The sequence below is a fragment of the Streptopelia decaocto genome, assembly GCF_964273445.1.
Source record: "Streptopelia decaocto genome assembly, chromosome: 19".
Taxonomy (NCBI): Eukaryota; Metazoa; Chordata; class Aves; order Columbiformes; family Columbidae; genus Streptopelia; species Streptopelia decaocto.
The window spans coordinates 1,534,720-1,561,381 of NC_138674.1; the positions used below are offsets into that span (position 1 = coordinate 1,534,720).

Below are 26,662 nucleotides of genomic sequence, written 5' to 3' on the forward strand. Positions count from 1 at the left end.
TCTGGGGCGGGTTCGGTGGGATGGGGGGGGTCCAGCTGGTGGGGGGGTGGCTCTGGCAGCCTTTCCCCCTTCTCTCCCCCCCTGGGGGCCTCTGCCGCCCGCACAATGGCCCAGACAAAGGCTGCGCTGCCGAAGCCCATTTGTAATTCAAAGCGGGGCCGGGGGTCCCCCCACGCCCCTGGCCCAGCTGCAGCCCGGCCCCCCGCGGTGGGTGCAGTGGGGGGGGTGGGCTGCGTGCCTCAGTTTCCCCAAGGGGAACGGAGCCCGCCTGCCACTCCTGCCCCCCACGTTGTGCGTGGGAACCCCACGGGGTGCTGGGAGGGAACCCAGGCAGCCGAGCCCCCGCGGCCCCCCCCGCCGCAGCACCCCGAAGAGCCGGTCGGGCTCCCCCGCCTTCCCGCTCCCCTTTGAAGGCGCCGGTGCCGCCGGCCGGGGCGGGGAGCGGCCCCGCTGAGTCACCGCCGCCCTCGGCGGGTGCCGGGGGGTCCCCGGGCGGCTCCCCAGCACCCACCCCGGCTGGGGGCCCCCCCGCCTCTCGCACCCGTCCGACCCGTTCCGCTGCCCCGAGCCCGGCGCTGCGCCGTCCTGCCCGCACCCACGCCCGGGCCCGGCGCCGCGGCCGGATGGTGCCAGGCGGGGGGGCAGCACCCACGGACCCCCGTGGGATGCACCGCCCGGCCTCCCGTGTCCCCCAGTGTCCCCCAGTGTCCCCAGGCCTCGATGCCTCCAGCCCATTCACAGCCCATTCACAGCCCATTCGCAGCCCATTCACAGCCCGCAGTGGGGACATGGGGGTACATGTGTGTGTGCGTGATGTGTGTGCTGGTTGTGCACAGCGTGTGTGCAGCGTGTGCTGCTGTGTGTGCCCTGTGTGCGTGGGTCACGCATGTGCACGCCCTGTGCGTGCAGTGTACATGTGTGTGTGCAGTGTGCGTGTTCTGTGTGTAACGTGTGTGCAACACGTGTGTAACGTGTGTGCAACCTGTGTGCAGTGGCTGTGTGCATGTTCTGCGTGAGCGACACACCTGTGTGCAACGTGCATATTCTGTGTGTGTGCAATGTGTGCATGCAACTTGCACGTCTGTGTGCAATGTGCATGTGTGCATGCAACGTGCATGTTCCATGTGTACGCAATGTCTACATGTGTGTGTGCTACATCCGTGTGTCTGTGTGTGATGTGCATGTTCTGTGTATGTGTGCAATATGTGTGTGTGTGCAGGGTCTATGTGTGCAATGCCTGTGTCGTGTGCATGTTCTGTGTGTGCACTGCGTGTGTGTGCAGTATCCATGTTTGATGTGCACGTTCTGTGCGTGCAATGCCCGTGGGTGCAGCATCTGCGTTTGATGTGCGTGTTCTGTCTGCGTGTGCGATGTGTGTGTGCGCACCATGCACGCGTGTGCGCGCCCCGCGCCCCACGACCACGCAGCCCCCAGCCCCGCTCCCCCGCCGCGCCCGGGGCCGCGCTGCCGCCGCTGCGGGCGGGGCCGGTGCCGCCGGCGGTGCCCCGGGCGCGGTGCGGGGGGGGTGGCGGCGCCTTTAAGCGCGGCGCAGGTCGGTGCGGCGGCGGCCCCGCCCCGGCGGGCGCGCGCGGGCGGCGGGAGGGGCGCAGCGGCGGCGCGGGGCGCAACGGGCACCGGCGGCAGCGGCCGCACCGCGCCATGGGCGCTCCGCCCGCCCGCGGGGCCGCGCTCCGGCTGCCGCCGCTGCTGCTGCTGTTGCTGCTGCTGCTGCTGCCCGCGCCGGGCCAGCCCCGCCGCCCGGCCCCGGCACCCGCCACCGGCACCTGCCCGCCCGGCGCGCTCCTGCCGCTGCTCCAGCCGCGCCGCGGCGGCACCGGGGACAGCGGCAGCTCCGGCGGCACCGGGGACAGCGGCGGCGCCGGGCCCGCCCCGGCCACAGGCGGCTCCGGCGGCAGCGGGGATGGCGGCGGCGCTGGGACCGCAGCGGGTACCGGCGCTTCCAGCCGGGACAGAGGCGGCTCCGGGGGTTCCCGAGACACCGGCGGCGCTGGGAGCCCAGGGAACACCGGAGACACCAGAGGCTGCGGGAGCCCCCAGGGTGCCCAAGGCCATGGAGGCATCGGGAGCACCAGGGACACTGGGGGCACCCAAAACCCCAGGGACGAGAGGAGTACAAGAGATACTGGAGACACTGAGAAAGTCCCCGGGGGCACCAGGAGCACCGAGGATACTGGGAACACTGGGAAAGTCCCCAGGGACAACAGAAGCACTGGAGAGGCAACGAGCAGCAAGGACATTGGGGACCCCCTGACCACGGGGGCCACCAGCAGCCCTGTGACCCGCAGCCACTCCCGCTGGCGCCGCAGCCCCAACACGGCACCGCAGTTCCAGCCCTCCAGCTACCAGGCCTCGGTGGGGGAGAACCGGCCGGCGGGGACACCGGTGACACGGGTGATGGCGGTGGATCCCGACGAGGGGGAGGCGGGCCGGCTGCGCTACACCATGGCTGCCCTCTTCGACAGCCGCTCCGACGCCCTCTTCACCATCGACCCCGTCACTGGTGCCGTCACCACCGCTGCCCCCCTGGACCGGGAGAGCAAGAGCACCCACGTGTTCCGGGTGACGGCGCTGGACCACGGGACGCCCCGGCGCAGCGCCATGGCCACCCTGACGGTGACGGTGAGCGACGCCAACGACCATGACCCGACCTTCGAGCAGCCCGAGTACCGGGAGAGCGTGCGGGAGAACCTGGAGGTGGGCTACGAGGTGCTGACGGTGCGGGCCACCGACGGGGACGCCGGTCCCAACGCCAACGTCCTCTACCGGCTGCTCAACGCCGGTGGCGCCAACGAGGTCTTCGAGATCGATCCCCGCTCCGGCGTCATCCGCACCCGCGGCCCCGTGGACCGCGAGGAGGTGGAAGCCTTTGAGCTGTTGGTGGAGGCCACGGATCAGGGCCAGGAGCCAGGACCCCGCAGCGCCACGGCCACCATCCGCATTGCCGTGGAGGACGACAACGACAACGCGCCGCAGTTCAGCGAGAAGCGTTACTTGGCGCAGGTCCCCGAGGACGTGGCGCCCAATTCGGCTGTGCTGCGGGTGACGGCCACCGACCGCGACAAGGGCAGCAATGCCCTGGTGCACTACAGCATCGTCAGCGGCAACACCCGCGGCCACTTCTACATCGACGCGCAGACGGGCGCGCTGGACGTGGTCACCCCCCTGGACTACGAGGTCAGCAAGGAGTTCACCCTGCGGATCCGCGCGCAGGACGGCGGCCGCCCGCCCCTCTCCAACATCAGCGGCTTGGTCACCGTCCAGGTGTTGGACGTCAATGATAACGCCCCCATCTTTGTCAGCACGCCCTTCCAGGCCACCGTGCTGGAGAACGTGCCGGTGGGTTACTCTGTCATCCACGTTCAGGCCATCGATGCCGATTCGGGTGACAACAGCCGGCTGGTCTACACCCTCCTGGAGACCGGCGCCGGCTTCCCCTTCGCCATCAACAACAACACCGGGTGGATCGTGGTGGCCTCCGAGCTGGACCGCGAGGCGGTGGACTTCTACAGCTTTGAGGTGGAGGCGCAGGACCAGGGCAGCCCCCCCATGGCCTCCTCGGCCAGCGTCAGCGTCACCATCCTGGACGTGAACGACAACAGCCCCGAGTTCACGCAGCGGGAGTACGGCGCCCGCCTGAACGAGGACGCGGCGGTGGGCACCAGTGTCCTCACCGTCTCTGCCGTCGACCGCGACGCCAACAGCGTCATCACCTACCAGATCTCCAGCGGCAACACCCGCAACCGCTTCTCCATCACCAGCCAGAGCGGCGGTGGCCTCATCTCCCTCGCCCTGCCCCTGGACTACAAGCTGGAGCGGCAGTACCTCCTCACCATCGCCGCCTCCGACGGCACCCGCCAGGACACGGCCCAGGTGGTCGTCAACGTCACCGACGCCAACACCCACCGACCCGTCTTCCAGAGCTCCCACTACACCGTCAACGTCAACGAGGACCGGCCGGTGGGCACCACGGTGGTGGTCATCAGCGCCACGGATGAGGACACGGGGGAGAACGCCCGCATCACCTACCTGATGGAGGACAGCATCCCCCAGTTCCGCATCGCCGCCGAGACGGGGGCTGTCACCACCCAGATGGAGCTGGACTACGAGGACCAGGTGTCCTACACCCTGGCCATCACGGCGCGTGACAACGGCATCCCGCAGAAGTCCGACACCACCTACCTGGAGATCCTGGTGAGCGACGTCAACGACAACGCGCCCCAGTTCCTGCGCGACTCCTACCAGGGCTCCGTCTACGAGGACGTGCCCGCCTTCACCAGCGTCCTCCAGGTCTCCGCCACCGACCGCGACTCGGGGCTCAACGGCAGGGTCTTCTACACCTTCCAAGGGGGTGACGATGGCGACGGCGACTTCATCATCGAGTCCACCTCGGGCATCATCCGCACCTTGCGTCGCCTCGACCGGGAGAACGTGCCGCTCTACTCCCTGCGGGCATTTGCCGTCGATAAGGGGGTCCCGGCCAAGCGGACGCCGGTGGAGATCCAAGTGACGGTGCTGGACGTCAATGACAACCCGCCCGTCTTCGAGCGGGACGAGTTCGACATCTTCGTGGAGGAGAACAGCCCCATCGGGCTGGTGGTGGCCCGGATCACGGCCACCGACCCCGACGAGGGCACCAACGCCCAAATCATGTACCAGATCGTGGAGGGCAACATCCCCGAGGTCTTCCAGCTGGACATCTTCTCCGGAGAGCTCACCGCCTTGGCCGACCTGGACTACGAGACCAAGGCCGAGTACGTCATGGTGGTCCAAGCCACCTCGGCCCCCCTGGTCAGCCGGGCCACCGTCCACGTCCGCCTCCGCGACACCAACGACAACAGCCCCCAACTCAAGAACTTTGAGATCCTCTTCAACAACTACATCACCAACCGCTCGGGGAGCTTCCCTGGGGGGGTGATCGGCCGCATCCCGGCCCACGACCCCGATGTGTCCGACAGCCTGACCTTCGCCTTCGAGCAGGGCAACGAGCTGAACCTGGTGCTGCTGGACCCGCGCAGCGGGGACCTGCGCCTGAGCCCCGCCCTGGACAACAACCGCCCCCTGGAGGCCGTCATGAGGGTGTCCGTCTCAGGTAGGACTCCCTGGGGTCCTGGGGTGGGCTGGGGGGAGTTTGGAGGTCCAGGGTTTGGGGAAGCCCTTGTGGGTGTCCCTGTCCCCCCACCCCGCTGCTGTATGGAGCTGAGGTGTTCTGGGGTCCCACCACCCCATTGTGGGTGTCCCCACCCTCCGGATCTGGGCGGGGGTGATGGGGTTGCTGTGAACCCCCAACCCAAACATGCCGGCAGTGGCAGTTGGGGTCCCCAGCACCCCCTTTTCCTGCCTGGTGTGCATGTTTTATTTGGGGGGAGGGGGTCAGGACCCTGTAGCAGGGACTTGGATGGCAGGACCTTGTGTGTGTATTTGGGGGTTCCTGGCACCGTGGTCTCTCCATTGGGAGGGTCCCCACACTCAGCCTGCAGTTTGGGGGTCACTGGTGGGAAGGAGCCAAGGGGGGCCCTGCCGGCAGTGCCGGGGGGCCCGTGGGTGCAGCTGGGAGGGGTCACCCTGGGCGGGGGGAGCAGGTTCTCAGCCACCCTTGGGCATGGAGGGAAACTGAGTCACCAGCCCTGTGGTGTCCCTTGTCCCCAGCCACGTGTCCCCCGTCGCCACCAGACCCCCCCGGGGTTCCAGCTGCACAAAGGGGGGGCCCCAGGGCACAAAGGGTGGGGGCAGGGAGCCCCCCCAGTGCGGGGGCAGCCGGGATGGGAACAAAGGGTCCGGCCATAGCTGGGCCCCCGCGCTCGCAGCCATGGCAACCCCCCCGGCCACCGGCCATGGGCCACCAGGCAGCCCCCGCCCCTGCCACCCCCCGCGTCACCCCCTTCTCCCTCCCCCATTCCCCACGTTCCCTCTGTCCATCTGTCCGCCTGCTCTCCATCTGTCCCACGTCCCCCTGCCCCTCGTCCCGGCCAGGAGGAGGAAGAGGAGGAGGAGGAGGAGGAGGAGGATGAAGGCAGGTGCCCCACGGCTGGGCGGAGCCTTTGCCCCCCCAGCCCTGCAAGCTGGGACGGGTGACCCATGGCCAGCTGTCCCCATCCCGTGGCGGCCACATGGGATGGGCACCCCGTAACCAGTGTTGTCCCCATTCTATGGTGGGCGAGCAGGTCAAGCACCCCATAACCAGCACTGTCCCCATCCTGTTGTCCCCATCCCACAATGGCTGAGCAGGATGGGCACCCCAAAACCAACGCCATCCCGCGGTGTCCATTGGAATGGGCGACCTATAGCCAGCACTGTCCCCATCCCACGGCAGCCGAGTGGGACGGGTGCCCCCTCGCCACCCCTGTCCCCATCCCGCGATGTCCATCGCCGTCACTGACCCCCGTGTCCCCCCCACAGACGGGGTGCACAGCGCGACGGCCCAGTGCACGCTGCGGGTGACGGTGATCACGGACGAGATGCTGAGCAACAGCATCACCCTGCGCTTGGCCGACATGTCCCAGGAGCGCTTCCTGTCCCCGCTCCTCAGCCGCTTCCTGGAGGGGGTGGCCACCGTCCTGGCCACCCCCCGCCACCGCGTCGTGCTCTTCAACATCCAGACGGACACAGACGTGGGGACGGCGCGGATCCTCAACGTCAGCCTCTCGGTGCTGCTCCCGGGGCCCGGCGGCCGCTTCTTCTCGTCGGAGGAGCTGCGGGAGCGGCTGTACCTCAACCGCTCGCTCCTGGCGGCCATCTCGGCCCAGCGCGTCCTGCCCTTCGACGACAACGTGTGCCTGCGCGAGCCCTGCGAGAACTACCTGCGCTGCGTGTCCGTGCTGCAGTTCGACAGCTCGGCGCCGTTCCTGGCGTCCGACACCATCCTGTTCCGGCCCATCCGGCCCGTGGCCGGGCTGCGCTGCCGCTGCCCGCCCGGCTTCACCGGCGACTACTGCGAGACGGAGATCGACCTCTGCTACTCCAGCCCCTGCGGCAGCAACGGGCGCTGCCGGAGCCGCGAGGGCGGCTACACCTGCGAGTGCCACCAGGACTTCACCGGTGAGAGCCCGCGCGGCCGGCCCTGGTGTCACGGTGTCCCCTTCGGCTCTCCGGTGGTGGTTCTGTGTTCTTGGTGGCCATCTCTGTTGTCCTTTCAACTGGTTCCCCTGCTTTTGCCCCTTCTCGGCTGTCCCTCTGTCATCCCTTTGTCCAGCTCCTCCTCATCCATCCATCCATCCATCCATCCATCCATTCATCCATCCATTCATCCATCCATTCATCCATCCATTCATCCATCCATCATCCATCCATCCATCCATCGTCCAGCCATCCCATTGTCTTGGTGTCCATCCCCATCATCTCTTCATCCAGCTCCTCTTCATCTACCCTTTCCTCAGCTGTGCTTCCATCATCCATCCCTGTCACTCCTTCATCCAGCTCCTCCTCAGCTGTCCATCATCCATCCATCCGTCTGTCTGTCCATCCATCCCCATCTTTCCCTCCATCCTCCCCTTTGTCTCCAACACCTTCATCTTCCTCCTCCTCCATCTCCCTCCCTCCTCTCTCCCTCCCACCCTCTCCCTCTCCCCCTATTCCTCCCCCTGTCCCCACTTGTCCCTCCACCCTCCCCACAGCTGGTCCTCTGTCCCTCCACCCAGTGTGGTTCTTGTGGGAGGTTGGTGGGGGAGACAGGGACACCATGGGGACACCCTGAGGTGCTGAGGCACCCTGTCCCCACCATGGTGGCCCAGCCATGGGCTCCCCACCACGGGTGGCCTGTGGGGGGGCACACCACACTGCGGTCACCGGGAGGCTGGTGGCACTGGGGACAGCCACCCCCCCTGCCCTGGGGACCCCCAGCCCCCAAGGACACCTGAGTGGGGGGTGCCTACTGGTGGGGGAGGGGATGCTTGAGATTGGGGGTGCTTTGTCTCGGTTGCCATGGCGACGGGAGGCGGTTGCCACAGCGATGGAGCTGGGGATAAAGCCTTTCTGGAGCTGATGGGGGGGAGGGGGCATGGGGGAGGGGTGTCCCCCCCCCCCAGCCCCCCACCCCCAATTTGGAGGTGCCAGGTGCCAGCTGGGTCTCGCACAGGGGAGCGCTGCGAGCTGAGCGCCCGGGGGGGCCGCTGCGCCCCGGGGGTCTGCCGCAACGGGGGCACCTGCCTCAACCTGCTGGTGGGGGGGTTCCGCTGCCAGTGCCCCCCCGGGCACTACGAGAAGCCCTTCTGCACCATGAGCACCCGCAGCTTCCCCCCAAACTCCTTCCTCACCTTCCGCGGCCTCCGCCAGCGCTTCCACTTCACCCTCGCCCTGACGTGAGACCCGGGGGGACCCGTGGGTGTCGGATGGGTGGGGGGTGATGGGTGTCCCATGGGCATCACCTGCGGTGGTGCGGTGTGGGGTGACAGGTGTCCCCTTGGCATCAGATGAGGTGTAGGGTGATGGGTGCCATGTTGGTCTGAGATGGGGTGGTGGGGTGTGAGGTGGTGGGTGCCCCATGGGCATCATTTGGGGTGGTGGGGAGATGAGGTGTGGGGTGATGAGTGCCCCATGGGCACAGGGTAGGGACACTGGGGTGTTGGGGTGACCCCTTGGCATGAGGACAATGGGGTGGGGACACCCTGTAGGGACAGGGGGTGATGGGCGCTGGTGTGTCCTGCTGGGCACAGGATGACGGGGTGGGCCAGGGAGCTGTGGGGTGCGGGAGCACCCCTGGGGGGCACGGCATGGGGTGACACCAGGGTTGTCCCTTGTCCCTGCGCCAGGTTCGCCACCAAGGAGCGGGATGGGCTCCTGCTCTACAACGGGCGCTTCAACGAGAAGCACGACTTCGTGGCGCTGGAGATCGTGGGCGAGCAGGTCCAGCTCACCTTCTCGGCAGGTACCCGCCTGGCACCGCATCCCCGTGTCCCCCGGGCCCCGTGTCCCTGTGTCCCCCGGGCCCCGTGTCCCTGTGTCCCCTCGGGTACCACATCCCGGGACTGCATCCCGGGCTGTGCATCCCCAGCACTGCATCCCTGGCACGTGTCCTGGGTACCACATCCCTGGCACTGCATCCCACGTGTTACATCCCTCGTGCTGCATCTGGCACTGCCCCCGGCACTGCAGCCCCGGCACCCCCATCCCTCCGACCCCCCGTGTCCCCTCCCTGGGCTGCCCGAGCGCTGGTGCCCGCAGGTGAAACCACCACCACGGTGTCCCCCTTCGTGCCGGGCGGCGTCAGCGATGGGCAGTGGCACCGCGTGCAGCTCCACTACTACAACAAGGTGGGGGCACCAGGGGGGCGGGAAATGGGGGGGTGGAGGGGAGCGGGGTGGAGGTTTGGGGGGATGGAGGGATGGGGAGAGAGGGGTGGGGAGCGTGGGGGGCTGGAGGGGGGAATTTGAGGGGATGGAGGGATGGGGGAGCAAGGTGAGAGTTTGGGGGGATGGAGGAAGACGGGAGGGAGGGATCAGGGGATGGTGGGGGATTTTGTGGGGGGGAGAAGAGCGGGGGGGGTTCCGGGAGGGGTGGTAGAAGAGGGGATGGAAGGTGGGGATTTGGGGGGGCTGGAGGGGACGGAGGGGAGTGGGGTGGGCGCTTGATGGGACTGGAAGAAGAGGGGAGGGAGGGATGGAGGGACAGAGGGACGGGGAGCTGAGCGGGGTTTGGGGGGACAGGGTGGAGTTTGGGGGGGTTGCAGGGCAGCAGGGCTGGAGGGAAGGGGAGGAGGAGGAGGGGACGAAGGCTGGGGGGTCCCATGGCTTGGTCACTGTCCCCAGCCCGTGCTGGGGCGGTCGGGGCTGCCCCAGGGCCCCTCGGAGGAGAAGGTGGCTGTGGTGACAGTGGACGACTGTGACACCGGGATGGCCCTGCGCTTCGGCCCCCGCCTGGGCAACTACTCCTGCGCTGCCCAGGGCACCCAGTCCGGCAGCAAGAAGTGAGGGGGGGCTTGGGGGTCCCTTGGGGTTCCTTGGAGTGCCCATGGACTGGGGATTTGGGATCTCTTGGGGTCCCCATGGTGTGGGGGGTCTCTTGGAATCCTCATGGATGGAAAGGGGTCCCTTAGTGGTCCTTTGGGGTCCCCGTGGGTTGTGAGGAGGTCCCTGGGGTCCCCATGGGTGGAGGTGGGGGGTCCCTTGGGGCCTCCGTGGTTGTGGGGTCCCTTGAGGGTTCCTCAAGGTCCCTGGGTGGGGGTCCCTTGAGGTCCTCATGGGCGTGGGGTTGTTCAGGGGTCCCTCGGGGTCCCTATGAGAGGCATCCCTGGGGGGTCCCTCGGTGTCCCCATGGGTGACGGCGGGTGCTGCAGGTCGCTGGATCTGACGGGGCCGCTGCTGCTGGGGGGTGTCCCCACCCTCCCCGAGAGCTTCCCCATCCGCAGCCGGCAGTTCGTGGGCTGCATGCGGCACCTGCACATCGACCAGCGCCCCGTCGACATGGCCGCCTTCATCGCCAACAACGGCACCCTGCCTGGTGGGACACGGGGGCAGGGGCTGGGGAGGGGGGCAGGCTGCGGGGCGGGCTGGGGGGGCAGGGGTCCCTGGTGATGTGGGAGGGTGTGACCCCCATGTCATCTGTCCCCCCACACCAGGCTGCCCCGCCAAGAAGACGCTGTGTGACACCAACACGTGCCACAACGGTGGCACCTGCGTGCACGAGTGGGACGGGTTCAGCTGCCGCTGCCCGCTGGGCTTCGGGGGCAAGACCTGCCAGGAAGGTACCGGGGGGGGACACCGGGGTGGGCAGGGGGTCCCGGCGGTGCCAGCCCCCCCACACCCGTGTCCCCGCAGAGATGGCCAGCCCGCAGCGCTTCCTGGGCAGCAGCCGGGTGACATGGGACGGGCTGGCGCTGCCCGTCACCCTCCCCTGCCACCTGGGGCTGATGTTCCGCACCCGCCACCCCCACGGGCTGCTGCTCCACGCCAGCGCCGGCCCCCCCGCCACCGCCACCGTCACCCTGCGGGTATGGGGGGAATCGGGGGTGGGCTTGGGGGGCTTATTGCCACAGGGGGTATTGCCCTGGGGGATATTGTCCAGGTGTGGGCGGTATTGCATGGGGGGGTACAGCCCTGGGGGGCATGGCCATGGGGGAGTGTTACCCCAGAGCGGAGTTATTGGCATATGGGTGATAGCCCTGGGGGGGCAGTGCCAGGGGGTGTCACACTTGGGGGATGCTTGCCCTTTTGGGGGGTGTTGGGCTGGGGACAGTCCCAAGGGGCTTCTCCTTGGGGTGGTGTTTGTTACCGGGGGGGTTTGCTCTGGGGTGTTGCCCCGGGGCAGCGTGTGGTGGCCCCGGGGGGCGCGGTGTCACACGGTCCCTCCGGCAGCTGAGCGAGGGGCAGGCGGAGGCCGAGCTCTGGCAGGGGGGGGCCCGGCTGGCCCGGCTGCACCTGCCCCAGGCCAAGGTCAACGACGGCGACTGGCACCACCTGACGCTGGAGCTGCGGGGGGGCCCCGGCCGCACCCCCCACAACACCCTCCTCCTCCTCCTCACCCTCGACTACGGCCGCCACCAGGTAGGCTGGGACCCCGGGGGGAAACTGAGGCGCGGGGTGGGGACCCTGCCCTGCTCGCCCCATGGTGGCACCCGTGGGTGTCTGAGTGTCCCCCCTGTGCCCGCAGGCAGTGGCCGATGTGGCCGGGGAGCTGCAGGGGCTGCAGCTGCGGACGCTGAGCGTGGGGGGGCTGGAGGGTGACGGTGACACAGTGGAGCAGGGGTTCCGTGGCTGCCTGCAGGTACGGCACGGGCAGGGGACATGGGACACCGGCTGTATGGGCACCGGGGTGCTGGCAAAGGGGCAGGGGGACGTGGGACATTTGGGCACAGGGACATGGGATGTAGGGACAGGGGGCATATGGGAACAGGGGTGGTGGCAAAGGGGCAGGGGGGTACCAGCTTGGGGACATGGCACAGGACATGGGGACATGGGCCTGGGGCCTGAGCATGGGGACAGGGGCGGGGGGACACAGGTGTAACTCCTGGGGGGTACATATGGTGTCATGGGGTTCCGGTGGGGGAAACAGGCAGGGCAGGGGTGGCACCGTTGGTGACACTGCTGGTGACACTGTCGGTGGCGCAGGGCGTGCGCGTGGGCGAGCCGGGGGCCAGCGCGGTGGCCCTGAGCGCGGCAGCGGTGACGCGGGTGAACGTGGAGGGGGGGTGCGCCCTGCCCGACCCCTGCGACTCGGGGCCCTGCCCCCCCCACAGCTACTGCAGCGACGACTGGGACAGCTTCTCCTGCCGCTGTCACCCCGGTGAGTGCGGGGACACCCCGCTGACCCCCCGCCACCCTCCCTGGTGACACCCACTCCCTGCAATGTCCCCAACTGTCCCCATCCTCATCTCCAGGCTACTTCGGTGACAGTTGCGTCAGCGCTTGTGCCCTCAACCCCTGCCAGTCCCCGGCCACCTGCGCCCGCAAGCCGGGCTCAGCGCACGGCTACACCTGCGAGTGTCCCCAGGGTCACTTTGGTCCCTACTGTGAGCACAAGTAAGTGACGAGGGACAGGATGTCCCCAGAGGTCCCCGTCTCTCGTGCTGGGCGGCTGTGCAAGGGACAAGGGTGGGCAGGGACAGTAGGGTGGCAGTGGCAGTGTCACCCCGTGTCAGCCCATGCGGTGTCCCCAACAGGGAGTCCCAGCCGTGTCCCCGAGGGTGGTGGGGACACCCCACCTGCGGTCCCTGCAGCTGCGATGTCACCAAGGGCTTCGACCCCGACTGCAACAAGACAACGGGAGAGTGTCACTGCAAGGTGGGTCCCTGTCCCTGTCCCCACCTGTGCCCTGTGTCCCCAGGGAGTGGTGACACCCCCAAATCGTGTCACCCCCCCAGGAGAACCACTACCGGCCAGCAGGCAGCGACTCCTGCCTGCTGTGCGACTGCTACGCCACCGGGTCCCTGTCCCGCCTCTGCGATGTCACCAGCGGGCAGTGTCCCTGCAAAGCCGGTGTCATCGGCCGCCACTGCGACCGCTGTGACAACCCGTTTGCCGAGGTGACGGCCAGCGGCTGCGAAGGTGGGTGCTGCTGTCCCCCTGTATCACCTGCTGCCACCTGCTTTCAACCTGCTGTCACCCCGGGTGCCAACCATGGGTGCCACTGCTGTCCCCCTGTGTCACCTTGCTGTCACCCCGGCGTGACGCGCTGCTTTGCCCCGCAGTCAACTACGACAGCTGTCCCCGTGCCATCGAGGCCAGCATCTGGTGGCCCCGCACCCGCTTCGGGCTGCCGGCGGCAGCGCCGTGTCCCAAGGGGTCTGTCGGTAGGTGGGGGACACGGGGGTGGGGCAGGGCGGTGACGCCGGTGTCCCCGCTGTGCCGGGCAGGGCGGTGACGCCGCTGTCCCCGCAGGCACGGCGGTGCGGCACTGTGACGAGCACCGGGGGTGGCTGCCCCCCAACCTCTTCAACTGCAGCTCCCTGGCCTTCGCCCCTCTGCGCGGCTGGGTGAGTGGGGGACATGGGGACAGGGGGGACACCCGTGTCCCCTGACCGTCCCCCCCCATGTCCCTGTTGCTGTCCCCCCTCATGTAGAGCAGCTGGGGGTGGGTGACATGCAAAGATGGGGATGGTGCCATCCCATATCCCCATGATGGTCCCTCCTGTGTCCCCTGTGATTGTTCCCTGTGTCCCCTGACCATCCCCGTGTCCTCTGTCACTGTCCTCCTGTGTCCCCTGACCATCCCTGTCACTGTTCCCCTGTGTCTTCTGACTGTCCCCATGTCCCGTGTCTCCTGTCCCTGTGTCCCCTGAACCTGTTGCTGTCCCCGTGTCCCCTGACCCGTCGCTCCCCCGTGTCCCCTGTCCCATCGCTCCCCCGTGTCCCCTGTCCCCGTCGCTCCCCCATGTCCCCTGACCCCGTCGCTCCCCCGTGTCCCCTGTCACCCGTCGCTGCCCCCGTGTCCCCTGTCCCCGTCACTCCCCCGTGTCCCCTGTCCCCGTCACTCCCCCGTGTCCCCTGTCCCCGTCGCTCCCCGTGTCCCCTGACCTGTCGCTCCCCGTGTCCCCTGACCCGTCGCTGTCCCCGTGTCCCCTGACCCGTCGCTGTCCCCAGGCGGAGCGCTTGGCGCACAACGAGTCTCTGCTGGACCCCGCGCAGTCCCGCCGCGTGGCGCTGCAGCTGCGCGAGGCCACGCGCCGGCCCGGCGCGCGCTTCGGCAGCGACCTGCGCCTGGCCTACGGGCTGGCGCGCGCGCTGCTGCGGCACGAGAGCGCCCAGCGCGGGTTCCGCATGGCGGCCACGCAGGACGCGCATTTCACCGAGGTGCGGGACACGGACACGGACACGGGGGACACAGCGCGGGACGGGCAGGAGGCTGCATGCCAAGGCAGCCCGTTGGGAGGTTCCCACTCCCTGCCGTGATGCGCCAGGGTGCATGGGCTGGTGCAGCAGGCCTGATGCAGGGTGATGGGCGCCCTTGTTTTGGGGCGGGGGATATTGGTACGGGAGGGTAGAGCTGCATTTTGGGAGGTGCAGGGCACACCCTCCATGCCGTGATGCGCCGGGGTGCATGGCCTGATGCCGGGGTGATGGGCGCTCTCGTGCAGGAGAGACCAGGGTGACAGGTCCCAGCACCCCCGGCACTGCCGGGGTGCCCCACCCCGCAGGGAAGCAAAGCCAAGGGGAGGAGGGAACCCCCTGCCCGGGTGCCAGGGCGGGGGGCAGCCCTGCCCAGCCCCGCGTGTCCCGCAGAACCTGCTGCGCGTGGGCAGCGCGCTCCTGGACAGCAGCAACAAGCGGCACTGGGAGCTGATCCAGCAGACGGAGGGCGGCACGGCCTGGCTGCTCAAGCACTTCGAGGACTACGCCAGCGCCCTGGCGCAGAACATGCCCCAGACCTACCTCAGCCCCTTCACCATCGTCACCCCCAACATCGGTGAGCGGGGACCCTGGGGATGGGGACACGTGTATGACCGAGAGAGGGGTGTGCTGGGGACCTGGGTGTGCTACCAAGAGTCCTGCACCATGGTTGCGGGGGTGCGTGAGTGCTGGGTTCTGTGTGTTTTGGGGTGTGCGGGCTCTGGGGGTGCCAGGCACGTGGGGTGCTGGGGACCCTTGGTGACGTGGTGCTGCAGTGGTGTCGGTGGTGCGGCTGGACAAGGGCAGCTTCGCGGGCGCCCGGCTGCCGCGGTACGAGGCGCTGCGTGGGGAGAAGCCACCGGACCTGGAGACCACCGTCATCCTGCCCGACAGCGTCTTCCGGCCCCCCGAGGGCAGGCGTGAGTCTGGGGGACGGGGGGGTGGGCACAGGATGGGGCTGGCAAGGTTGGGGGACCTCAGCATGACCATGGCGCTGGCAGGGTGGAGGGGACCCTGGTTTGGCCAAGGGACTGTAGTGGCTCAGGGCCCTGGCATGGCCGTGGGGATGGCAGCGCTGGGGACCCAGGACAGGGCTGGCAGGGTTGGAGACCCTGGCACAGCCCCCTGCCCACCCCCCCAGGCCACTCCGCTGGGCACGGGCAGCCACCGCAGGGCACAGGTGAGCAGGAGGAGGAGGAGGAGGATGAAGAAGCTACAGAGGAGGACGAGGAGGAGGAGGAGGAGGTGACCCTGGTGACCCGGCGCAAGCGGCACCCGGCACTGGGCGAGGGACAGGCCATCGCAAGCGTCATCATCTACCGCACCCTGGCCGGGCTCCTGCCCGAGCTGTACGACACCGACCGGCGCAGCCTCAGGTGCCCGGGGGGCTGGGGGCACGGGGAGGGTCACGGGGGGCTGGGGTGGCCATGCGGTGCCGGGGTGCAATGTGGCACCAAGGAGGGTGACAGGTGACTGTGCCCTGACCCTGGTGTCCCCAGGGTGCCCAAGCGCCCCGTGATCAACACGCCGGTGGTGAGCATCAGCGTGCACGCAGGGGGGGCACGGGCCCCCCGGGCGCTAGCCAAGCCCGTCACCCTCCAGTTCCGGCTGCTGGAGACGCAGGAGCGCTCCAAGCCCGTCTGCGTGTTCTGGAACCACTCCCTGCGGTGAGCCGGGGGACAGGGACACCCCACGGGGACAGGGGACGTGGGGGCGGGGCAGGGATGGGGTGGCACGTGGTGTAGGGGTAATGCTGGGGGTTGTGGGTGGGTGGCGTGGGGACAGGGCGATACCCAGCAGAGCTGGGTGGGGGACATGGGGACGTGGCTGTGGGGTGGCATCCTTGTACTGGTAGGTGACATGGGAACAAGGCCATGCTGGGCAGGCCAGATGCTGGGGGGTGACATCCCTGGAGCAAAGGTCTGGGTGGGTGGCATAGGGACAGGGCATTAGGGTGGCAGCCAAACCCCTGGTGTCAGAGGTGGGTGGTGGGAGGGGACCTGTGCAGTGTCCCCATGGGGTGGGTGTCCCCGGGGGTGTCGGGGGGTTGTCCGGGGTGCGTGTCCCAGGGCAGTGGCTGAGGTGCCGCGCAGGGCGGGCAGCGCGGGCGGCTGGTCGGCGCGGGGCTGCGAGGTCGTGTTCCGCAACCGGAGCCACGTCAGCTGCCAGTGCCACCACCTGACCAGCTTCGCCGTCCTCATGGACATCTCCCGCCGCGAGGTGGGACACGGGGGACAGGGCGGTGCCGTGGGGACATGGGGCACACGGGACGTGGGGTTCACAGGAGGTGCCACGTGGTGGGCGGGGCCATGAGGTGATGGGGCGGGGCTTGCAGTGAGGGGGGGTCAAGGAGGTAGGCGGGGCTTGAAGAAGGGGAGGGGCAAGTGGGGTGGGGCCAGGGATGGAGGAGTGGGCGGGGCATGGCAAGGTGGGTGGGGCTGTGTGGGGCGGGGCTGTGTGGGGCTGGGCTGAGCAGGGTTGCAAAGGGGTGGGGCTGAGGGGGGGGGCGGGTTTCCCAGGGGGTGGGGCGATGGGTGTGTCGGGGGTGTGTCTGTCGGGGTGTGTCCCCTGGAGCTGACGGATGTCCCCCGTGCCGCAGAACGGGGAGATCCTGCCGCTGGCGCCGCTGACCTACGCCTCGCTGGGGGTGGGGCTGGCGGGGCTGCTGCTGGCCGTGCTGGCGCTGGGGGGGCTGCAGGGGGCGCTGCGCTCCAACCGCCACAGCATCCGCCGGCACGGCGCCAGCGCCCTCCTGCTCGCCCAGCTCGTGTTCCTGCTCGGCATCAACCAGACCGACCTCCCGGTGAGCGACCGGGGCGCGGGGCCAAAAGGGAGGGACGTTCAGGGCTTGGGTGGGGCTTCTAGGGTGGGGCTAGAGTGGGTGGGGCTAAACACAGGGCAGGGCCAACCAGTGGGTGGAGCTGTGGTGGGCTGGGCCTAAGAGGGTGGGGCTCTCAAAGGGGGTGGGGCCTCAGGGAGGGTGGGGTCTGTCTAAAAGGGTGTGGCTCTCAAAGGGGTGTGGTCTCTTTAAAAGGGGTGGGGTCCTCAAAGAGGGTGGGGCTTCCGAAGGGGTGGGGCTCTCAGAGGAGGTGGGTGTGGTAGCGTGGGGTGGTAGTGGGGGTGGGGCTACAGTGAGGGTGTGTCTTTCATGGGCGGGGCTGCAGAAGGGGAGGGGCTGCAGGGGTGGTGGTGGCTTTGCGCGGGGGACTCGGCAGTGACGGTGGGGGCGCAGCTGGCGTGCACGGTGGTGGCCATCCTGCTGCAGTTCCTGTACATGAGCGCGGTGGGCTGGGCGCTGCTGGAGGGGCTGCACCTGTACCGGCGCCGCAGCGAGCCCCGGCACGTCGACCGCGGGCCAATGCGCTTCTACCACGTGCTGGGCTGGGGGCTGCCCGCCTTCATCACCGGTGAGGCCACGCCCACAGAGCCGGGCCCCGCCCCTTTCCCAGAACCCGCCCCCCAGAGACCTTCCCAGAGCCACCCACATGCCCCACCCCACCCTAGCCCCGCCCCTCCCGCCTTAGCCCCGCCCTCCGCGGTTGGCTCCGCCCCTGCTGGCTGGCCCCGCCCCTGAGCCATGCCTGCGCAGGGCTGGCGGTGGGGCTGGACCCCGAGGGCTACGGGAACCCCGACTTCTGCTGGCTCTCCATCCACGACAGCCTGGTCTGGAGCCTGGCGGGACCCAGCGCCTGCGCCGTGGCCGTGAGTGTGGGGGGCACCAGGGGCACCCGTGGGTGCGCACCCCCCGCCTGCTCACCCCTCTGCCCCCACAGGTCAACATCTTCTTCCTCGTGTTGGCGGCCAGGGCCACCTGCACCACCCCACAGGGCTTCGAGAAGAAGGGCATGGCGTGAGTCACCTGGGTGGTGACACCTGTGGGTGGCAGGGGTGGATGGGGTGCTGGGGCACCCATGGGTGTCAGGGGGGCATGGGGTGACGGGGCACCCCTGGGTAGTGAGATCTGGGGAGCTGGGCATCCATGGGTGCAGGGGGGATATGGGTTGCTGGGGTGCCACTGGGTGGCAAGGGGACATGGAGGGCATGGGGTGTCCATGGGTGGCAGGAACAGACATGTCCAAGGTGTGGGAGGGCTTGGTGGGACACACGGAGGCAGTGGCGTGGGCAGGACTGCAGGCAGGGGGCAGGCAGGGCAGGCAGAGTGCAGGGATGGTGTGCAGGGTGCGGGAAGGCGTGCGGGACCCGGGCCGGGCGCCGTGGCTGACGCGTGTCCCCAGCCCCGGGCTGCGCACGGCCGCGGTGCTGCTGGCGCTGCCCAGCCTGGCCTGGCTGCTGGCCCTGCTCTCCGTCAACAGCGACGCGCTGCTGCTGCACTACCTGTTCGCGGCCTCCAACTGCCTCCAGGTGACCCCCCCGGACCCCCTGGTGTCCCCCACACCCCCTGCATAGACCCTGTGCCCTCCCATGGGAACCCCCCAGGGAATGAGCCCTTCTCCCAGTGGGTGCCCAGCGGGCACCAGAGGTCCCTGAGCTATTTTGGGGTGCTGATGGGGGAGCATTCAATGAACACAGAGTGGTTTTTCACCCTGTTTGGGTACGGGTGGGGGGCACCCAGTGAGCTTGGGGGGATCCCTAACCCATCCTGGGCTGCTGATGGAGGGCGCCCAGTAGGAGTGGGGATCCCTCACCCTGTTTTGCTTGCTGGGGGGCACCCAATGGGCACAGGGGGTCCCAATAGGTCCCCTCTGCTTTGCAGATAGGGACTGGTGGGCACCCCCCCATGTCCCCCATGCCCTCTCTTCTTCCAGGGCCCGCTCATCTTCCTGGTGTGCGTGGTGCTGAGCCGGGAGGTGCGGAGGAGCCTGCGGCTCAGCTGCGCCCGCCGCCGCGGCCACGACCCCGCGCTGGCCACCAAGGCCACCCTGACCCCCGTGAGTGCCGGGGGGGACACGGGGGGGGTGAGGGGCAGCCACCACCGTGGCCCTGACGTCCCTGTCCCCGTGGCAGGGCTATGGCTGTGACAGCACCTACGTGGCGGGGGGGCTGTGCCCGGCCCCCGGCGGCGGCTCCAGCGGGTCCCTGCACAGCACCGCGCGCTCCGGCAAGAGCCACCACAGCTACATCCCCTTCGTGCGCCGGTACCGGGGACACCGCTGGGGTGGTGGCAGAGCGGCAGGGTGATGGTGTGACAGGATGGGCTGGGTGGTCGTGGGGACACGTGGTGTGGTGCTGGGGTGGCAGGATGGCAGCGTGGCAGCATGGTGACATAGTGGTGGCATGATGGGTTGGGGTGACAGTTGTCGGGTGCTGACGGGTGTCCCCTCTCCGCAGGGAGGACTCGGGGCTGGCGGGCAGCCCGGGGCCGCGGGCGCTGCCCGAGCCGGGGGGGCTCTATCTGGATGCTCAGGACCAGCCCGAGGGTAGGACCCCACACCTGCAGCGAGTGCGCCCGGATGAAACCGGGGGGTGTCCCTGGGCACCCCCTGACCTGTGCCCCCCCCCGCAGAGCACGACACGGACTCGGACAGTGACCTGTCGCTGGAGGACGACCGCAGTGCATCCTACGGCTCCACGCACTCCTCCGAGAGCGAGGACGAGGCCCCTCCCGCCGGCTGGGACCCCCTGCCCGGGCCCCCTCTGACCCCCCCCAGCCCCGGTAATACCAGCCTGGGGGGCACCCAGTAGGGATGGGGGGGCCCTTGCCTTGGCTGGGGGTCTGGGGGACACCCCATGGGGAAGGGTGGGGGTCCCTCACCCTGCCCATCCCAGCAGTGTCCCCCCCTAGCAGGTGACAGCCTGGTGGCCCCAGGACACCCGTACTGGCCGGGGGAGTTTGTGACAACAGCCAGCGAGAGCGAGGGGCCGGGGGGGGGCAGCGAGACCCTGCGTGTGGAGCCGGCGGGGGGGCAGGGACCCCCCCGGGGTGACCTCCCCCACCCCAATGGCGAGCTGCTCCCCAGAGCCCCCCCGCTGCTGCCCCTGCCCCACCCCCACAAAGGTACTGGGTGCTACGGGGGGTGGAGGGGGGCACCTCAAGGCTGGGACCCCCCCCAAACCTCTGGCTGACCCCCCCCCCAACAGGCATCCTGAAGAAGAAGTGCCTGGCGCCCATCAGCGAGCGGGGCAGCACCCAGCGCCTCGGCCCCCCCCCGCCACCTCCCCCCGCCGGCACCGCCGCCTCCTCAGGCAGCGAGGGCAGCCGGGGGGGGGGCAGCGCCGCCCCCCGCCCCCGCCAGAGCCTGCGGGAGCAGCTGAGCGGCGTCACCCCCGTCGCCATGAGCATCCGCGCCGGCACCGTGGACGAGGATTCCTCCGGCTCCGAGTGAGTGCCGGGGGGCCCAGGGGGCTGGGGTGGCTGGTGGGTGCCCACTGGGTGCCTTTTGGGTGTCTGTTGGGTGCCCACTGGGTGCTTGGTGGGTGATGATTGACTGTCCATTGGGTGCCCATTGAGTGCCCATTGGGTCCCCATTGACTGTCCATTGAGTGCCCGTTGGGTGCCCATTGACCATCTATTGGGTGCCCATTGACTGTCCATTGAGTGCCCATTGGGTGCCCATTGACCATCTATTGGGTGCCCATTGAGCATCCTTTGGGTGCCGTTGGGTGCCCATTGACCGTCTATTGGGTGCCCATAGGGTTCAGGGGAGCCCACGGGGGGTCTGGGTGTCATGGCGATGGGTGGGGGGTCCCATCCCGCAGGCACTAACCCCCCCTCTTCTCTCCTCCCCGCCCCTCCCGCACAGATTTCTGTTTTTTAATTTTCTCCATTAATCCACTTGGGGGGCGGGGGGCTCCTGCCCCCCCCTCCTCCCCCTCCATCACCCCCAGTCCAGGCGAGCGCTGGGTGCTGGGGGGGGCACCCTGGCACCCACCTCACCCCGTCACCCATCCGTCTGTCTTGTTTTTTATTCCCCCTCCACCCACCCCTGTCTGTCTGTCCGTCCGTCCCCCCCCAGGAGCGACGAGACCTCCATCTAACAGGGACTCAGCGCCCCCCCCCAGCCTGTGCCACCGCGCTGGGGACACCAGGGTGGCACCAGGATGGGGGGCGTGACACTGGGACTGGGGGTGGCACTGGGATGGGGGGGGCACAGAGCAGCAGCCCCCCTCACTGCACTTTGGGTGCTGACCAGGGTTTGCCCCCCACCCTGTTGGCACCTGGGGGGGGAATGTGGCATAGGGTGCCCCCCACCCTGCCCCCCCCCCCAGCATCATCCACAGCCCCAATTCCCGGTGGAGGGTTTTATTTAAAAAATACATGAAAATACAAAAAAAAGGATATATAACCCCCCTTGCCCCTCCCCACAGTGCCAAACCCCCCAGGTGGGGGGCACACGGCGGGGGGGTCAGTTGGGGGGTGCAGGAATGTCTGGGCCCCTCCCCAAGTACCTTGTGCACCCCAGGGGTGAGGCTGAGGCAGGGGCACCCAGGGGTGGGTGCTGGGGGGGGCTGAGGGACCCCTGGGTGTCGGGGGGCGGGGAACGGGGGGGTTTCCTACTGCTGGTGTGACCTTTTATAATTAAAGTAAAATCCAACCTGCGCCTCTGCCTCCTCCCTGGGGGGGCCCAGTTCTGCCCCCCCACCCCGTGCCTCAGTTTCCCCAGTTCCCCCCATCCTCACCCACGCAGCAGGATGGGGGGGTCTGGGTGGGGGGTCACCTGGGGGTGCTGCTCATTGCCGTCTTCCGGGGGGGGCGCAGGCGGCTGGAGGGGGGCCCTGGTTTGCACCCCGAGCCAGTGGCTGGGGGGGCCGCCCGCGCCGCCCCCGCACCTGCAATGGGGAGAGCAGCTGTGGGGAAACTGAGGCACGGGGGGGGCAAAGCCCCCTGCACCCCCCCAGCAGCACCCATCCTTACCTCTGGGCGCAGATGCCCTCCCACCCGGTGCTGCTCCCCCCGCCGGGGTCCGGCCGGCTGTCCTGGGGGTGGCACTGGGCGCGGGGGGGTGGCCAGAGGGGACGGGGACAGTGGTGGCCCTGGTGCGGGGCTGGCGGGTGGCGGGGGGGGCAGGGGCTGTGCCCCCCCTTGCCTTTGTCTGGCCTGGGGAGAGAGGGGGGGTGGGGGCGAGGCGGGGGTACCCTGACCCCCCCACCCCATGGTGGGGCTTGGGGGTGGCTTTTAGCCCCCTGGTTGTCCCCGTCCTTGTCCCCCCCTCAAAGCTGGTACCTGCTGTCCCAGCCCGGGGGGGCTCGGCCTTGCCCCGCGTCCCAGCCCCCTGTCCCTGGGGAGGGCAAGGCCGGGGGGGGCCCATCCTGCTAGGGGGGGGCACCCTGGCCCCGGGGGGTCCCTTCGGCACCGCTGTGGGGTGACAGCTGGAGGGGACCTGGAAGCAGAGGAGGGGACACAGGGACAGCACTCAGGGGGTGTCCGCCACCCAGCCAGGGGGCTCTGGTGCCCCTTGGGGACATGAGGGTGGCACTCAGAGCCCGCCCCCCCCCCCCCCCAATTGTTTTGGGAGGGGTGGGTTTAGGACAGCGTGGGGCCATACTGGGAGCACTGGGGGTATCCACCCCAAGATGTCACCTACCTTCCGGGTGCTGGGGACATTGGTGGCAGCGGGGGGACCCCGGGGCTTGGCGGGGGGGGAGCGGGTGGCGGTGGGGGGGGACTCCACGGTGGGCAGCAGCGCCCGCACGGGGCTGTCCTTGACCACGAAGGTCTGGCGGCGGGGGCTGCGGGGCGTGGGGGGCGTCCCCCGGGGGGGCAGGTGACACTGCTCCAGCTGTGCCGCCAGCCGGGTGGCCTCCCGCACCATCTCCTCCAGCCGGGCGCCGCTCAGGGGGCTCCAGCGCCCGCTGGCCCCCCCGGGGATGTCCTTGTCCTCGTCCTCATCCTCGTCCTCTTCCTCCCGGCTGCGGGGGGCAAAGGGCAGCGTTAGTCCCCGAGTCCCCCGTGTCACCCACTACCACGGCCAAGAGGTGGCGTGTCCCCACCTCCGTGCTGCCCAGGACATCAGCTGTGGGGTGGCATGTCCCCTGTGTCCCCTGTAATGCCAGCTGTAGGGTGGCGCAGCTCCCAGGACTCCCAGGAAGCCATCCATGGCATGGCATGTCCCCCTTGTCACCCCCAGACCTTGGCCATAGGGTGACGTGTCCCCTAGGATCCCATCATTGAGATTGCATGTCCCCCATGTGCCCCAGGACCTTGGCCATGGGGTGGCATGTCTCCTAGTACCCTGTTCATGGGGTGGCACGTCCCCACTGTCCCTGGCCATGGGGTGACACGTGCCCCATGATCCCATCCATAGGGTGGCATGTCCCCCAGGCCTTGGCAATGGGGTGGCACGTCTCTGATGTCCCCCAGGACCCTGTTAATGGGGCAGCACGACCCCAGTGTCCCTGGCCATGGGACAGTGCATCGCCCATGATGCCAGGACCCTGTTAACAGGGGGGGGAACATCCCCCACGTCCCCACCTCACCTGTCGGAAGGGGACACGAAGCTGAAGTCGAAGCTCTCCTCGGTGACAAAGCGGACATCTGGGGGGACACACAGGGTGAGCCCCGGCCCCGCGGCGTGCAGGGGGTGACGGGGACGCGGCGCTGGCGCTGCCGTACCTTGCTCCTCGGCCATCGCCTCGGCCCGCGGCACAGGGGCTGCCTGGCGGCGGGGGGGGTGACCCACGGCCCTCCCGTGTCCCCGATCCCTGGTGGGCTGCCCGGGTGGCACCGGCTGCTGCCCGGGGACAATCGGGGCTTTGTGGCACCGGGGACAGCACGGCCGGCGCGGACACGGCACGGCCTGGAGGGGCCGAAGCGGGGGAGCCCCCCACCCCACACCCGGGGCACCCCCAACCCCACACTGCCACCCCGGAGGGTCCCCAGTCCCCACGGGGGTCCCAGTCCCACACCCCGATCCTTGGGGGGTCCCAGCCCCACACCAGGGGGGGTTCCCGCTCCCCGGGATCTCCAGCCCCCACGGGGGGTCCCAGCCCAGCAGCCCGACCCCGGGGGGGTCCCAGTCCCGCACCGGGGATCCCAATCCCCCACGCGGGGGGGGTCCCAGCCGCGCATCCCGATCCCGGGAGATCCCATTCCCGCCCCCGGGGGACCTCCCAACCCCCCACCGCATGGTCCCTCCTTCCCGCCCCCACCGCGGGGTCCCGGTCCCCCCCGCCCCGGCTCCCGGTTGGCCCCGCCCCGCTCCCGGTTCCCCCCCCCGCCCCGCTCACCGCGCACCGCCCCCGGCTCCCGCTCAGCCGCGCGCGCGCGGAGGAGGGGGCGTGGCCTCGGGGAGGGGGGCGTGGCCTCGTTCGAATTCCCCCTCCCCCTGCGTCACAATAGCGGCGCGCCCGCCCGCCGAGCGGATTGGCTCAGCTCCTTGCCCCCGCCCCGCCAACAGCCCTCTCTCATTGGTCGTCGCCGGAAGGGGGCGTGTCCCCGGAAGTGCGCGGGTACTGGGACCTTTCCGGCGCCGCCGGCAGCAGCGGGAGCGGCACCGGGAACAGGAGCCGGAGCAGCAGCAGCGGCAGCAGCAGCAGCAGCGGCAGCATGGCCGCCGTCCCGCCCGACTCCTGGCAGCCGCCCACCGTCTCCATGGAGACCACGTAAGGGGCGAGGCCTCTCTCCCCGGGACCGGCAGCGGGTGGCCCCTCCTGCCCCCGCGGCCCGTGCCCCATCTCCGGTACCGGCAACGCCTCGGTCCCTCCCACGCTCTCCGCCCGTTACCGGGCAGTCCCCCGTGTCCGTTTCCCCTAGTCCCCCGGTACCGGACAGTCCCCAGTTTTCCTGGCTGCTGGGAGACTCCCAGTATCTCCCGGTACCGCAGAGCCCCTGGTGTCCCCTCGGTGTCCGTTACCCCCAGTCCCCCGGTACTGGACGGTCAACGTTATCCCCCGGTACCCGCCAGTCCAGCTTGTCCCCCCAGCATTGGACTGTCCTCTTTGTCCCCCAGGTCCCGGTTAGCTCCAAGTACTGGACTATCCCCATCATCCTCCCGGTACTGAAGAGCCCCCGGTTACCCCCTCGGTACCGGGCAGCCCCCAATTTCCTCCCTCCTGGTCCTGGGCAGCCCCCATCACCCCCTGCTCCCCATCCCCCGCCAGCCCTGTGTGTCCCCGGGTCTGGGCTGAGCCCCCGTGGGGGCACCACGGGGTGACCCCCCCCCCCGGTGCCGGTTGGCGCAGGATGGGCCCGCTGGTGCTGGAGCTGTACTGGAAACACGCCCCCCGCACCTGCAAGAACTTCGCCGAGCTCTGCCGCCGCGGCTACTACAACGGCACCAAGTTCCACCGTGTCATCAAGGACTTCATGGTGCAGGGGGGGGACCCCACTGGCACTGGTGAGACACCCCCCTTCACTGTGTCCCCTCCCGTGCTGGGGGACCAGCTGATCCCTCTTGTCCCCTCCCCAGGCCGTGGCGGTGCCTCCATCTACGGGAAGCAGTTTGAGGACGAGCTGCACCCCGAGCTGAAGTTCACCGGTGAGTAGGGGCCAGCACCGGGGCGTCAAATGTCCCACCTGGGGGTGGCATGTCCCCCATGTCCCCACCCATGGGGTGACGTGTAGCCCATATTCCACAAAACCTTGGCCAAGGGGTGGCATGTCCTACATGATGCCAGGACCATGATCATGGGGCAGCATGTCCCCAGAGACCCCATCCATGATGTGGCATGTCCTCCAGGACCCTGGCCATGGGGATGACACGTCCCCAAGGACCTCAGCCATGGGGTGACATGTCCCCCATGATGCCGGGACCTTGGCCATGGTTTTGCGTGTCTCCCGTGTCCCCCTGAACAGATGCCATGGTGTGGCATGTTCCCTGTAGTCCTCAGAACCCCATCCAAGGGCTGACATGTCCCCCAGGACCCCCGCTATGGGGTAACATGTCTCCTGTGTCCCTCAGAAGCCTGGCCACGGGGTGGCACGCCCCTCATATTCCCAAGAACCCCATCCACAAAGTGCCATATCTCCCACGTTACGACATCAAACCCTCCAACAAACCCCAAAAAAACCCTGAAACATTAACAGTGTCCATCTGTCTGTCCATGCCAGGCGCCGGCATCTTGGCCATGGCCAACGCGGGGCCGGACACCAACGGGAGCCAGTTCTTCCTGACGCTGGCCCCCGCGCAGTGGCTGGACGGCAAGCACAGCATCTTCGGGAGGGTGTCCCAGGGCATGGCCGTGCTGGGCAGGCTGGCCATGGTGGAGACCAACGCCCAGGACCGGCCCCTGGACGACGTCAAGGTCATCAAGGCTTTTCCTTCAGGATAGCGGGGGGGAATCGCAGGGTTCCCCCCCCCTCCAGTTTGTAGTATTTGGTTGTAATAAAGGTGGGAAGTGGTGGTCACCCACCCTTGTTTTTTTAGGAGGGGTGTGGTGGGAGACGTGTCCTTGTTATGGTTGGGGACAAGGGGCTTTGCGTGTCCCCTCCCGAAAAGGGTTTGTGGGTGCCTGACCGCCCCCCTGGGGGTGTCTCTGCAGGCAGCACC

At 69.0% G+C, this 26,662-nt stretch overlaps 3 protein-coding genes across 6 annotated transcripts; 2 read left to right on the plus strand and 1 right to left on the minus strand.

Moving 5' to 3' along the window:
• Positions 1-2,400: 2,400 nt before the first annotated feature.
• On the plus strand, positions 2,401-21,328 carry CELSR2 (cadherin EGF LAG seven-pass G-type receptor 2). The gene is made up of 35 exons (XM_082069337.1): positions 2,401-5,110; positions 6,418-7,056; positions 8,093-8,315; positions 8,766-8,881; positions 9,178-9,266; positions 9,762-9,919; positions 10,289-10,452; positions 10,571-10,696; positions 10,770-10,942; positions 11,307-11,495; positions 11,602-11,715; positions 12,060-12,234; positions 12,329-12,470; positions 12,611-12,731; positions 12,812-12,995; positions 13,139-13,240; positions 13,329-13,423; positions 14,031-14,240; positions 14,670-14,853; positions 15,053-15,217; positions 15,418-15,652; positions 15,776-15,943; positions 16,370-16,496; positions 16,876-17,079; positions 17,509-17,683; positions 17,866-17,978; positions 18,050-18,126; positions 18,512-18,638; positions 19,043-19,165; positions 19,242-19,372; positions 19,566-19,654; positions 19,741-19,890; positions 20,020-20,232; positions 20,316-20,556; positions 21,191-21,328. Exons 1-35 carry the CDS (start codon positions 2,416-2,418, stop codon positions 21,210-21,212), a joined length of 8,259 nt encoding a protein of 2,752 aa, XP_081925463.1. The 5' UTR covers positions 2,401-2,415; the 3' UTR covers positions 21,213-21,328.
• On the minus strand, positions 21,285-24,456 carry PSRC1 (proline and serine rich coiled-coil 1). 4 transcript variants are annotated; one of them, XM_082069341.1, is made up of 6 exons: positions 24,402-24,451; positions 23,788-23,830; positions 23,652-23,709; positions 22,760-23,084; positions 22,090-22,555; positions 21,285-22,004 (listed from the first exon to the last, which is right to left on the minus strand). In XM_082069341.1, the coding sequence occupies exons 2-6, from the start codon at positions 23,801-23,803 to the stop codon at positions 21,889-21,891; spliced, it is 981 nt and encodes a 326-aa protein (XP_081925467.1). In that variant the 5' UTR covers positions 23,804-23,830; positions 24,402-24,451; the 3' UTR covers positions 21,285-21,888. The 4 variants fall into 4 exon arrangements, with proteins under 4 accessions (XP_081925467.1, XP_081925465.1, XP_081925466.1 ...); XM_082069339.1 differs by having other exon boundaries at positions 21,286-22,004; positions 23,788-23,905; positions 24,402-24,456; XM_082069340.1 differs by having other exon boundaries at positions 21,286-22,004; positions 23,788-23,902; positions 24,402-24,427.
• Positions 24,457-24,596: 140 nt separating this feature from the next.
• On the plus strand, positions 24,597-26,520 carry PPIL1 (peptidylprolyl isomerase like 1). The gene is made up of 4 exons (XM_082069168.1): positions 24,597-24,776; positions 25,356-25,510; positions 25,583-25,651; positions 26,224-26,520. Exons 1-4 carry the CDS (start codon positions 24,721-24,723, stop codon positions 26,442-26,444), a joined length of 501 nt encoding a protein of 166 aa, XP_081925294.1. The 5' UTR covers positions 24,597-24,720; the 3' UTR covers positions 26,445-26,520.
• Positions 26,521-26,662: the final 142 nt, after the last annotated feature.